Genomic DNA, 14,672 nt, shown 5'->3' with positions numbered 1-14,672 from the left:
TGGTTAGTTTTCTTTAAAGTCGCATTTTATTGTCTGTTAACTGAGCATTGTACTTGACTTTTATTTGTGTATTCTGATCAGTGTATTTTTGTGACTTCAGAATCTTGTGTTTTAGATTAGCGTTATTGGGTTTTGATCTGCAGAAATTTATGTTTGTATTTTCTGTGGATCGAGCTGTGTATTGCCTAATCCGTACATGATTGTTTGGACTGCTAGTGTTACGTTTATGTACATGACGATGGATACCTAAAAAGGTATTTTCGTGTATGTAAGCTGCAGAGCAGGAATAAGTAAGAGTCATAGTTACTAAAGAGAAAGCAACTCCACACATCGTTCACATACTGGTGGTTTTGCGTTTAATGTACTGTGTATATTTTCTGTTTCACTGTTTTTTGAATAGAACCCATTAGGTACGGAGAGACACAGCGGCTGTAATCTGCGTGTCAGTGCAGTCTGTACTCCATCGTGGAGAGACTGCGTAAGACACTACGATTCTGTGACCCTATATTACGGACGTTTGCCAGATTTCTTCATCAATTGCTTCAAGTTCATCTTCAGTGGCAGTTTGTATGTATTCCTATGTTGTCTCACTGGAAGTTTGTTCTTTCATTCTTGAAGTTAGGATGTCTAATTTTGTTCTACTGTGTTCAAGGTCGTGTTCGTATTGTGTTTACTAGATTGAGAGATAGATATATGTGATCGTCAACATGTTTAATTTTGTCCGTTTCTGTCAAAATGCAGGATTTTTTTTCTGTTATGTTGTCTGTTGTAATCGTTGTGTGAAATCACTGGTTGACGAGTTATTTTTGACGCTTCCTTATTAGTGTGTAGAATGTCATTCATCTTCCTTTATCTAACGGTTTGATTGGTATCTCACCGTTTTCTGATAGTGTTCTTGATCACATTCCTTAGACACAGGATGTATTTTATTCTGTGTTTTGGAAGGTGAAATTCAGGCGAATTCGAGGCTGCTATGTGTATTGATGTTCATTTTGGTTTGTGCTCGTGTAATGCGACATTTTTGTTGACGTAATATGTTTATTTTGGTCTCTATTTCTGTGCCCTCTTATGATGTTGACCCCTTCTATTATTTTGTAATATTATGTGTAATTTTAGTGTACATTTTTAGTGTTGAGGCATGGCATAGTGTTGATACGGTAACTCTCCCTTTTGAATATGTGTTGGCTTTTAAAAGGCCGTTTGGTATAGTCATCCTTGTTTGGCCCATACTGTATCCAGTTATGTATGTTGTTCACAACGTTTACTGTTGCTGTAATGTTGTTTTGTTTCTTGTCGATTCATTGTGCGGCCTAAGATCCTGTCCTGCTGTTTTTCACTCACCTATGTCTAAGGACGTCTTCCATCTCTAGTAAAGGTCTTTTACTGTTCGTCTTCGTGTAGACTTATGTTCTATTCGTTGTAGGAGAGAGTTGTGTTACCATTTGTGTCTCTTATCATGAAATACTAACCGTTACGATTTTGTTATCTTGTTTGTATTGAGGGTGGTGTTGGCTCTTGTTCCCGCCTAGATGTTGATTGGTTAGTTTTCTTTCTAGTCGCATTTTATTGGCTGTTAACTGAGCACTGTAATTGGCTGTTATTTGTGTATTCTGATCAGTGTATTTTTTGGGGATTTCAGAATCTAATGTTTTAGATTTTTATTAGCGTTATTGAGTTTTGATCTGCAGAATTCGATGTTTGTGTTTTCTGTGGATTGGGCCGTGTATTACCTAATCCGTACATGATTGTTTGGACAGTTAGTGTTACGCTTATGACTGATGAAGATAGTCTGGCAAACTTTCGAAACATAGCGTTAAAGGATCTCAGTGTCCTACGCAGTCTCTCCACTCTGGAGCACAGTCTGCACTGACACGCAGATTACAGCTGTGTCTCGCCGTGCCTAATCGGTTCTATAACAAAAAAATCACCACTATACATTAAACTCATATCAGCGATATATGAACGATGTGTGGAGTTGCTTTCCCTTCACTAGCTAAGACTCATACATATTCCTGCTCTGCAGGTTTAAGTCGAAAGCTTAAATACACGAGAATACCTCCTTAAGTATCCATCGTCATATATATAAGTGTAACACTAGCTGTCCCAACAATCATGTACGGATTAGGCACAGTTCAATCCACAGAAAATACAAACATCAATTTCTACAGAAGAAAAACTCAATAACGCTATTCTAAAACACAAGATTCTGAAATCCCAAAAATTACACCGATCAGAATACACAAATAACAGCCAATTACAGTGCTCAGTTAACAGCCATTAAAATGCGACTAGAAAGAAAACTAACCAATCAACATAAAGGCGAGAACAAGAGCCATCAACACCCTCAATACATACAAGATAACAAAAACGTAACGGCTAGTATTTCATGTTAATGAATTTAGACAAAAGTGAGCCAGTGGTATAAACAAATAAAATGAAAATGACCCGGTAAATGCTGAAACAGGAACACGAGGGTAGGCCGGGTTACTTTTTGTTCGCCGTATTTTCATCTTTTTTAATGTTCGTTATGTTTAACGCTCGCCATCATGATTAAAAATATATTTGCTGTTTGTGTTCTTTGTAGAATTTATATTCTTAGTAGATTAAAAGTGTAGAAAATAGAAAAAAGTGAATGACTTTAGACAAATTTAGCATAAACAAATCAAATGACCGGTATGTGCTGAAAAAGGAACACGAGGGTAGGTCGGGTTACTTTTTGTTCGCTATATTTTCATCTTTTTTTAAAGTCGTTATGTTTAACACTCTCCATCATGATTAAAAAGATATCTGATTTCTGATTGATGCCGGCGTTATTCCAGTACATGGAATTACTCCGGTTTTACGGCATTTACACGGCAGAATACTAACTTGGGGCTATCAAGAAATGAAATATTTCATCCATGCATGGTTGTCCTTCCGCTTTTAGTTTTTAGGTCGAAATACCTTTCCAGGTTGAAAAACCTTTTCACGTTTTTATCGCTTTCAATTAATCTGTACTGAGCACTTTTTTACAGTGAGCTTTCTTTTTAGTTTTTCCTTGCAGTGTTAAATGTCCTCTCGTTGTTTTGATAGATGAAACACTACTTTCACTCGTTACTAATGCAGGTCACTGGTGACGTAGGACACGTCGGCCAAGAATCGCAGAATGCCGAACTCGACGACCAAAACGCCACCATGGTCTATATTTGAAAGGTCTCGCGTTTTCATATTGATAATAGGTGTGGTACTCGGAGCACTAATTGAAGAAATTGTAAGTACTACTGACAGTTGGTGTATATGCCACCACATCGCCTTCAACAGTTTCGTTTCTTACATTTGTATAGACTTTAAATAGTGTAAGTTTAGACGTAACAGTTTTCTCACCTTCATGACTTCGTTTCTTCTTTCATGCCTATGGTAAAGTGCGTTGGGGACCTTACAATCGGGTATATACAAGCAAGTAGCGAGGACTTAACTGTCCATACCGCCAGCAAGCAAAGCGACGAGGTGAAAAGCAGGAATAAGACATCTTCTCTTCGCAATTATTCTTCCCTCTCTCTCTCTCTCTCTCTCTCTCTCTCTCTCTCTCTCTCTCTCTCTCAGTAGAAAGTAGGACATTTCGAATTAATGGTCTTCGTCTTGGTCAACCACCTTCGGTTTTGATGACCCACTGTACTTTACCTTTTAAGGCCGAGAGGTGGACCTGTTGCAAAATAGCTACTACGAGAGCGCAAATTTGTGTCATTCAATTGGACACATACCGCGCATCATACGCCATTTGGGCTTCATACCTCTATTACCATGCGTCAAACGCTAGCATATAAACATCCTAGTGTGTTTCGTATATTTCTATGCGATTGATGTTTTTTCTTGACTAAGATTTCATGATTCGAATGAAAATCAGCTGAAGATATCTTCTGTCAGGCAAAGATTATTTCATTTTCTATCTTTTGAAACTACAGTGTTAAGCTTAGATTATTTCATTTTCTATCTTTTGAAACTACAGTGTTGAGCTTAACCGTCGCAGGATTCATGATCAGTCCTAGCATTATGCAGCTCCGATTGCTAACATATGGTGAGGCGCCCTCAGCGGAACACCAATCTGGGAGAGGTCTGCTCAGTCTCGCTTACTCAGAATGTTCTGCGACGCTCCAATTTAAAAATCTTCGCAAGATGGCGCGCTACGTTCAAGAGCGATGATCCTTGGAGCAACTGATATATGATTAAATTATCATTTTTTGAGACAAAGTGTTGGAAAATGTTGCGTCAAGGTTATGTTCATAAAGTTGCTTTCGAAGTCGAACCTCAATAAGGAGTGTGAACTATGTTTTTTTATCCTGAATCGTACTTGACTTCATCCAAGACGAATATAATCCTTTACCCTAATGGATTGAGATGGAAAGTCTCACACGAGTTGGGGAAATTCTGTCTCACACTCGCCGGAGACGGAAATTCCAAAACTCAGGTGAGACATTCCATGGATGTGGGATTATTTTTCTCACGTCCCTTCGATAATTGGTAAAGTTGCAGTAATCTTATTTTACTATAGAACACACAATTGTCATCATTAAGCTTCTTTGATTTATATCATTCCCTCCGAAAACCATAGTGCACATCCACTCACCTACAAAGCTATACGAAACATATTTAAACTGATGAAAGGTTTCTTCTCTTGCTCTAACAATATTCAGTACTATAATTTGGCAATTTATTAGTCGAAATAAGGGACTGGTCAGTTTCTTCAGCCTGGGGGGGGCGGTGGATTCATGGGGGGGGGGTTTCACCCTGTTTTTGACTTTGGTGATAGGGGGGGTCACCATGTTTTTGAAATGCCCAATAGGGGGGGGTCAGTGTGTTTTTGAATTTTGACACAGGCTCATCATTGCCTAAAATGCTAGTGTCAGCCACAAAATTCATCATTCAGTTGTATTTTTCGGCGCGCCCTTCGGGCGCGTAACTTTAATAATCAGTCATATTTTTCAGCACGCCCAACTTTAACATATCAAGCATACATACATCAGAGATATCTGTAATTCAATATTTTCAGCGTGCTCTTCAAGCTCATTACTTTAATATATCATACATCTTTCAGCATGCCCTTCAGGTGCATGACTTTAATATACAAGGCATATATATCAGAGATATCAGGATGTTTCATATTTTTTGGCGCGCCCTTCGGGCGCCATACTTTCAGAGATATCTTGATGTTTGCTAAGTGAAAGTGTACCATTATGAAATCTGCATTTCATATGAAAAGGATGACAAATTCCTGATACTTTTCTGTTCTCTCTGTGAGAATTCAGTATGAGAAAGCAACATGCACAAATATTTCACAATATATATTTGATACAGTGACTTATTTTAGAGATAGAAATATGACAAGATATCTTTCCTTCTCATTGATGCAATTATTTTCCTTTGTTTCATAGGTTTTCTGTAGAAAGATGATTTTTTATGAACAAAATAACAGTTAAAAAGGCAGTTTTTGTCATTATTAGCTGTGCTTTTATGGTTTCAATGTTACACAAGAAAAGGTCCTCGCAGACACTGTACACATCAGATTTGGCTAAAAAAGCTCTCTATGGCTCCTCAGTAGATTTAATTGGATGGTTGGCAAGTCTTAACACCCATCAAAGTTTTTGATTCACTGCTTTTTCCTCTTTGATATTAATGATTGACATCCATTTCTGTACAACAGTTCAGGACATCTGGTTAAGCAGACAAAGTGTGAAATACATTCACAGCTCATTCAAAATACAGCTCATTCAAAATGTACTGTATTTAAACTTTAAGATTGACACTTTGAAATTCCTATCTTACAACTGACATGTCAACAATTTCACTAAAACATAGAATGACTATTTAAAATATAAATATATGTAAAATGTAAAATATAATATATATATATATATATATATATATATATATATATATATATATATATATATATATATATATATATATATAATTTATGTCCATCTTTTGTTTTACCTTTGTCGCGCCCGGGGGGGGGGGTCACCCTGTTTTAGAAATTTGGAATAGGGGGGGTCACCCTGTTTTCAAAATTTGGAATAGGGGGGGTCAGCCACTTTTTGACGTCGGCAAAAAATAATCCACCGCCCCCCCCCCCAGGCCGAAGAAACTGACCAGTCCCTAAACACAAACTATCGTGCTTCTGTCAATTTTCATGTTACAAATATGTCATCACTGGGAATGTACAAACCATTGACTGTGAAGTGTGTCGTCTGTCCGTGCTATAATTCCCGTTTTACAATACACTACCACCCATTCGTCAAATTACACAAGCAGCTTTAGGTGCGGATCATACGTCAAACGGCTTTTGCTCGCGACAAAAAAAGTGTAGAATAATAGAGCCTGTATCTCGTGTGAGACAAAATATCCCAACGAGTGTGAGAAATGTGATCCCACATGAGAATAAAATACATTAAATTCTCACAGGAAACATTGACTGACTACTCTACTTCGTGGGTATATATTATTCCGCGTCACTTATATGTCCTCGATTTTTCTTAATTCACACGGTACAAACGTACATGTATTCACTGCCGATACCTCAGTTTGTGCTCCAGACGAGATATTAATCAGGAAAAATTGGCGATATGTTCCAAGTGGCCTATGTCCACTAGTTATTTTGAAAATTTGACCGTCATTTGTGAGTCTGTCACCAACAACGTTCAACATTCAAAAGCATGACAACACTGTCGTCTCCCACCGCACTGTGGCCTCTCAATTTGTAGTTCCGGTCCGTGTGCTACTCATGCGCAATTGGACAATATTTTGCATATTGTATTTATTATCCAGTCAGAGCTCGTGTTATACATCTACCGCATCGTATATGAGAATTTATACACAGTGTTTGACGATTTCTGAGACGGTGGAATCTATTTTTCCCCGAACCGTCAATTCCACACTCAAAGTGGCTAAGAATGTGAGAAATAAAAGTCTTTGTTCACAGTCATTACTAAGGAGTGACTTCAAGAGTCGTGGTAACATCACATTGAAGCTACATTTTCCGTTACTGTATCTCGAGACATAATAGCTACATGATAGGTCAGTTGCTCCTAGGACGCATCGCTCTTGTCTTTGTCGCAACAGCTTACTCGGATATTTTTGAGTGGGATTTCTTCAGACTGTGAAGCAGCGGCCGGATGAGAGCCACTCAGTGAGTCTGGGTAACCGATACTAAGGCTTGCTGAACCAGGAACCATTTCGTTAGTCACACACATACTACAGTGCGAGGCATCAGTTGTAGTTTCTTACAAAATAATCTTTAGTGTTTTACATGTTCATGAGTTTTCATCAGGATTTTCACGTTGTTTAACAGTACTGGTTTGGTCGACCGAACCAACTGACTGTTGCTTATAGCCTCGGGAACAAGACGTGCTTGGATACGTCCTCACAAAAGCATCTGACAAGAACTGCTGGGCCAGATAGTACAATAGATTTTCAGACTGAAGATGAAGAAATCATACTCAGAGGAAAGCCATTTACGCGGTCTCTGAGAAAGTTTCACGTTATATCGACAGCTAAATCAAGGCAAGTATACAACCGCCATTTACGGACATGAGGTCGGGAGAATGGGCGGGTATATAACTAAAAAATGGCGATCAAAAAGGGAGTTACTCAAAAAACCTAACAAACAGGGAGGTCACATGAAAAATTTTAAGTGTGATAATATGACGACAAATGAAGTCCAGCAATCGTTAATATTAAAGGCAAGTAAATCACCGGGTCCAAGAAACAAAAAAACACACCATTGACAAAAGCAATAGTGCAATGTCGAACCACTAGTTACCTGTTGGTACCAGGTGTCCGGAATGGGTAAGCGTATCCGGTTAGCATGCTACAAAAGTCAAGATTGAAGAAAAGTGACAAAGTAATTGTACGGTAATTCAGCTAGTTACAAAATTACTGTTGTGATTCAGAGCCAGGAATAAAGTCTCTCATCATCTGAATATCAGATTTGTCACATTTGGATATAAGATTTGGATATCAGATTTGTCACATTTGGATATATTATCTCCATATCTACCATAGAACTTCTAAATGATCTAGCCAACCTACTTTGTTAGAAGTGATGAATTTTCAAAGTATCACCAAATCGTGATTTTAACGTCAAATGTTGAGGTAGGATGCACCTCGAAAGTGCAAGATTTAAACTTTTGCTCAAACTTTCCTCAATGAAACTTTCAGCCATTCTCTCACGAAATCAAGAATAAAAACTGGGGGCACGTGTAAATTTTGGTACTAAAGAAACAGGTGACCCAAGATTTAACGATATTTAAAATTCAAAATGGCCGCCAAATTTTCGAAGAACTAAGACCGGTAAAAAGTTTTCTTACACAAAGAGCTTTAAAATGACCCCAACAAGTGGTATATCGGAAAAGATTTGTAAAACTTTGAGAGTCCGAATACCTGCCCCCGAGGCGTGTTCTACCTTAACTGGTATATGAATCGTCATTAGGGGGAGACCCCATCCGGACCCCTACCCATTCACTGCTTTCCTGCTTCCTGGTTTTTCAAGCTCACATTGTTTAACAATGCAATGCCTAAGGCCTGCCTTAAAACTCTCCCTGTATCATCTCGCAGTGACATGCTTGTCTTTGTCGCACCTCACTGCCGGGGGATACTGGCAGAGTATAATAATATATAATCAGTACAGATCTAGTGTAGGTAAGCATGATGTTAAATGTATAAATGTACGTTTGACGAACAGCTTTTCAGTTGTGCATGGGATAGTGGAGTTCACGTTAAATTTGTGTTCTAGATATAAGAACTAATCATTTTCAAAATCAGCAAAAACTTCAGCATCGGGAGGTGGGACACTATCTCTGGCCTCCTAAGTCTTCTATTGCAGTCTGTTATGGCATAACACAGATATATATATATATATATATATATATATATATATATATATATATATATATATATATATATATATATATTCATACATACATATGTATGTATGTATGTATGGATGGATGGATGGATGGATTGATGGATGGATGGATGGATGTATGTATGATCTCGTAGTATTCAACGAGTGTGACGTCATCGAAGACTGGGGTTTCCCAAAGCATAGTGGTAGTGTCCCTCCGATTCGTTTGGCGAGGAGGGATACAGCTATGTTCGGGGAAACACAATTCATTGATGACGTCACACTAGCAATATATTTATTTTTATGGGTTTTTTTCTATGCATAATGGCGCGACTAATGAACAACTTCCTAAATAAACAGCTTATCACTGAAGGGAGGGGTCGTTCCGTCTGAGGTTCTGCGACTTTCTTTTTGATGGATATTGCCTCTTTTTAGAAATTTGCAATGAATGTCGAACAATGTAAAGCAAATTCAGCATTTGATGCATGTTCATAGGTCGAAAGTTTTGTTGTTTTCCAATCGCTGCAAGACTTAACCAAATTAACTTTGGTTGTTTCCCTTCGTTCATGTGAAGCTGCTGCAGTCGCTGTTACCTGTTTTAGTAAAGCAGCCATTTTAAAATTTTCGAAATGGCACAAGATCAGTTCGGATGACAGACAGTACCAAATTCTTTGTTTTTGGAGCTCAGGTAAAAGTTCGACCATGGACCAACCTCGCTTTATGGGAGCAGCATGAGTGACATTCAAAAATCTCCTCCTCACGCCTGAACGTGGTATAATTGAGTCGTAATCTGTTGATTTATGGAGACCCACCTATAGTATACCAGTGGGCCTTTCATTTTGCAAAATTGCCACCGATGGCGCTATTTTGGCTCCTTGTTCAAATTTTGAATGGACTTGCCCCCTTACAAAATTTGACGAGTAATACAAGCTAACCCTGCTCGTTCTCCAGTCAATGGGATTTGAATCATTGAACGTTCTACAGCAGGAATGCTTAGCTAAAAGCTATCATAGTCGCCCACGGGAAATTAATTATAGTCTTGTTAGGAAGTTGGGATATGTCATGTTGTGCATAGGATCAGACCCGTTGTATTGATCCCTATACGCATATCTAGAGATGGGATGACCCTCTCCAAGGCTTTCAAGCAGTTAATGTTCAATATGAATGGACCGTACATTCTTTTACGATTGTCTATAAAACTTTTCTATTGCTGGATACCTGTGAGATTTGCTTTCGTCTGACAACTGACTGAGCATTTTGGTTGTTGATTCTTCTGTTTTCTGACAATTTTTTTTGCCTGTCAAGGTTCCGCAATTTCGAGGAATCGTTTATCCATGAGTTCATATAATAATATTAATTTGAATCATTCATGTTACTGTCTGCTCCCTCCCTGCAGATTTTATCTCCAGGAGAATAGAAAAAATCCACCACCTGTCTTTAAAGGGCAAATTCTCAATGTGACCATTGATACCTATGATGCTTACGGCCGACACCGCACGGAGGGGGGTGATTTCTTCTTTGCTGTCATGTCCAATAACAAATTACAAAAGTCAACCGCGGGAAGAATTATCGATCATAACAATGGTTCATACACGGTTCAGTTTTATGCTGGTTGGGCAGGTCCAGCCAGTATCGTGATAACACTGGTTCATCCGCGTGAGGCAGTGAACTGGATAGAAACTGTGTATCGACCAAAGGAACGATGCATCGACTGGAATGCATCGTTCAAGAATCAGAATACGACCGAAGGAAGCACGTGTTATGTGTTTAGAGGTGCAACTGTGAAGAACAAGTGTGTTTACAGGAACGAAAATGCCTTAGGAAAAACAGAATTTGTGTGTGACAGCCCGAAGCATTTGTCATGTGATGATATCAGTACAGTTAAATCTGATGTAAGGACATTGGTAACATATGTGCAACAATCCCTTTCAGATGAAGAGGATTTTTTGTTTAAAAAGTGAGTAAAATATAAGTACATGTAGTACACTTAGTCATTGACATGTATGTATGCATGCATGTAGGTAGGTAGACAGGTAGGTTTGTCGGTAAGTAAGTAGGTAGGTTGGTAAGTAAGTAAGTAAGTAAGTAAGTAAGTAGGTAGGTAGGTAGGTAGGTAGGTGGCTTGTAGTACATGTGACAGATAAATTCTGAATGAATCTTTATTTTGTTTTAGGATGTCTCCTTTCTTGATTGGTTACATTATTTTGCCTATAGAAAATGTTAAAGCTTTACAAATTAATTTAAAGGTTCAGAAAATAGCCAATATAAAAGAGCAGAGAGCCAATTTTTAGCAAATATAGTCTAGTGTTGACTTCCATAACGATATTCTAAAGTTGCATAGAAACTGTGTTTCAAGATTCCAGATGATTTTTATTTGAAGCTGTATATCAGATAGCAATCAAATTAGTTTTTCAGATTCCGGGAAAGGGCATATTTCAGAGGTTTGGTTTAATGCTTGTAATGAATTTGATAAATGTTAATTTTAGTGCAATTTAAAATTTCTTTACAAATATAATTTAGTATCTTCAATTACTTTGCTATATTCATCGAAATTATGCCTTGTTGTTGTCATAAAGTTACATTAACACATTTATGAATAGCTGAATATTATGATAATGTGTTATATAACATGGTCTTTTGAATGGCTTTGCGTTCGGAAAAGCTACAAACCAATACTCGACTTCTGTGTTTCTTCAGACACTGGCATTTCATGTCCTTTGTATTATTTCTTCTCGTTTTGCAGGCCTTACCTGATGACTCCATTGGCTGGCAGCCCAATGAAAATCGAAATAAAAGGTCAGCTTCAGGAACTTTATTAGCCTTGTATTTTATAGTGGCGAGGACGATTAATACATCTTTAACAGTTACGGTGAAATTTGTGGCGCAATGCAGTCGCATTTGAAATTTTAAGGTAGAATGCGCCTCTGGGACAGATATTTGGGCTCTCAAATTTTTATAATTCTTTTTCTGATCTACCACTTGTTGGGGGGGGGGTGTTGCAGCTCTCAGTGTTTTTCGAAAATCGAACATTTTATTTATCCCATGGGTTACGACCACTTTGAATTCAAATAAGGGTACATGTTAGAAAATTTGCTTCTCTAGTAACAAACTTTGAATTTTATTCTTGATTTGTAAAGAAAATGACTTAAGGTGTCACTGAGCAAAGTTTGCGATTAAGATTAGTCTTTCACTTTCGAGGCGGATACTTCCTTTTTGGTCGTTAAAAGTGCCTATCGACTTTAATGATACCACTATAAATCTTATAACTCAATCATGTGTCCCTATCATGACAATCTTTAAAACAGCTCCAGAACCACTATGCATCATTTTGTCACTTTTACATTTCAGAACCAAAGTCTGAGGACAAATTTGCACGTCTTCTACCAGGTGCCTTACGACCTTGTGGACCAGATCTCCCAATACCTATATCAGATGGTTTCTGGGAGAGCACCACGAAATGGACTTCCCTCGCCTGCATGGCACGTCACTGGAATGCCGACCAAATGATACAATGTGCTCACGGCAAGAGTTTTGTGATTATAGGGGACTCGACGACCAGGCAGTGGCATGCGGCCATAACAAAAATGTTAAAGCTGAAGCTCGAAGGGGGCGGGCTTTTGCAAAGGTCTGAGGGAAGCTCTCATAACATCAGCGCGACTTTTCATTTCCACGCTGTGGCAGTCGGAAGTGCCGTGTTAGATTTTTGGAAGCAGAGATTCGAGAGTGACATAATTGACAATATTATAGATACTCAGTGTAACTCTGTTATTGTGTTAAGTATCTCATATCATTTCGCATCTTGGACAAAGGCTTCATATGAAGAGCGGCTAAACAGAATACGTCTGGCAATCACACGTCTGCGCAATCGCTGTCCAGACATTACCATCGTTGTCAAAAGTTCCCATCCAAGAGATCATAGGGGAATGGAGGCATACATTCACAGTAGTGACTGGACACTCTATGATATGAACAGAAAGATGAGAGAGTCGTTTCGGGGTCTTGGCATGAATTTTGTCGATGTATATGACATGTCATTAGCTCATTTTGCCACAAACAATGTCCACATGCCAGTAGACACAGTAATTCCACAACAAGTAGACTTGCTGTTTTCATATGTATGTCCAAATTTGCAGTTAAAACTTGTCACTTCAAAGAATTAAAAGCCCCTATCTCTCAAACCAGCTTTACTTGTTTCTAGCTAAACAGAAAGTAATTTCCATGCATAGAAGAGAAGACTTTCCGTCTTTGCTGATTTAAGGTAGAAAGCGCCTCGGGGAGGAAATATTCGGACTCCCAAACTTTTATAATTCTTTTTTGATGTACCGATTTTAAAGCTCTTGGTGTAAGAAAACTTTTCACCGGCTAACTTTTTCGAAATTTGAAATCATGTTATTTTTCTCCTAGGAGTTAACACAGGGATGGCGGCCAATTTGAAATTTAAATATCAGTATATATTTGGTTATTTGTTTCTCAATAACCAACATTTGCAAGGTGACCCCCGATTTCAGTTCTTGATTTTGAAAGCGAATGGTTGAAGGATTCCTAAAGGAAAGTTTGAGCAATAGTTCAAGTCTTTCCCTTTTGAGGCGCATAATACCTTAAAATAACATTTAAATTTGAAGGAGTCCACAATTTTAAATTTGAAAAGTAAATTAATATTTTTCAATTATTTTATGTGTTTACCAAATTTTTTGATATTTTCAATCTTAAATGATATGGTGAATCTGCCGCGTAATCTTAAGTGATAATTAAACCGGCATAGTATTGTAAAACAATTTGTATCGGCACGAACCATGAATGACAATGTTGTATTGTTTAGTTGTGTTCAATTTTTTGTTTGGCATGTATATAGGAATTGTTGAATTGTTTTATTTGAAATCAATATTGATAAGTAAATAAAGAGAATTTATTCAGTAAAATTAAGTTAGACAGTCAGCATTATGGTAGCCACTGGAGTGACTCGAACTTGATTGCGAAAGGTTACTCAGTGTTTTAACGTATTCGATTAATACTTACGATACGTCAACTCTAACATCCGAAATGATGGGATCATCAGCGTTATCTGAAAGTTTCCACTAATAGTTCCTTCCTTACGCCAACGTTCGTTGACCTAACAGTTTTGAAAAAAATGTCATATCAAGTCTGTGCAAATGTTTCGTATCATGTACACTGTATGTTCTACAGGTCTCCCATCTTATGTGCGCATAAGTTTGCTACTTGAAGGACACAGACCTAAGAAGCAATTTTAAAATGTAAAGCGTAAAAATCTAATTTTCAAGACACAGCATTATGCAAATTATTTTGCTTTCACGTAACCGTTGTATTAATGTTTTCACACTTACCTATTTGATTCCCATTTCAGCCATTTTAATTTTGCAAAGTTGAAAATAGATACACAAATGCGAATTTAAAGTAGAACTCAGACACATTCAGACTATCCAGTCTTTGAATGGAGCTTATGGTTGTCTACTGTATACGAGCTATGCAAATGTTAATGTATAAAGCAATGAAATGTGTGACCTACGATGCATATTGGGCTCAAGCCGTTACTTTAAACACAACTGATGAAGTTTTGAATATCGTTATTAAATGATATCACTGAAATACATTTTACAAATAGCGACGGAGAAAGGATGTTAACATTATTAAGTAAATAAAGAATAATTGTAACAGAGGTTCTGTTCTAATTTTTTGGTTGATTTGTCAACATTTTAACTTTTCCGATTTCAGTAAAAGTACACTTTCTTTAGGAAACATGGTTGGTTTTAGCGGTGCTGAATAAATGGTCGCTTGG

At 37.7% G+C, this 14,672-nt stretch overlaps 1 protein-coding gene across 3 annotated transcripts in view; it reads left to right on the top strand.

The window, feature by feature from the left end:
• LOC139147769 (NXPE family member 3-like) overlaps positions 1-14,672 on the top strand; it is a 17,139-nt gene extending 2,467 nt beyond the window's left edge. For all 3 annotated transcript variants that reach the window (XM_070718963.1, XM_070718965.1, XM_070718964.1), the window contains 5 exons: positions 3,106-3,250; positions 7,325-7,536; positions 10,275-10,835; positions 11,622-11,674; positions 12,227-14,672. In XM_070718963.1, coding sequence (XP_070575064.1) covers positions 3,146-3,250; positions 7,325-7,536; positions 10,275-10,835; positions 11,622-11,674; positions 12,227-13,038 — 1,743 coding nt within the window. In that variant the 5' untranslated portion in view covers positions 3,106-3,145 and the 3' untranslated portion in view covers positions 13,039-14,672. The remainder of the gene's footprint in view (positions 1-3,105; positions 3,251-7,324; positions 7,537-10,274; positions 10,836-11,621; positions 11,675-12,226) is intronic.

This window comes from Ptychodera flava, chromosome 13 (genome assembly GCF_041260155.1).
Source record: "Ptychodera flava strain L36383 chromosome 13, AS_Pfla_20210202, whole genome shotgun sequence".
Lineage (NCBI taxonomy): Eukaryota > Metazoa > Hemichordata > Enteropneusta > Ptychoderidae > Ptychodera > Ptychodera flava.
This window is presented reverse-complemented; position numbering and strand designations above follow the sequence as displayed.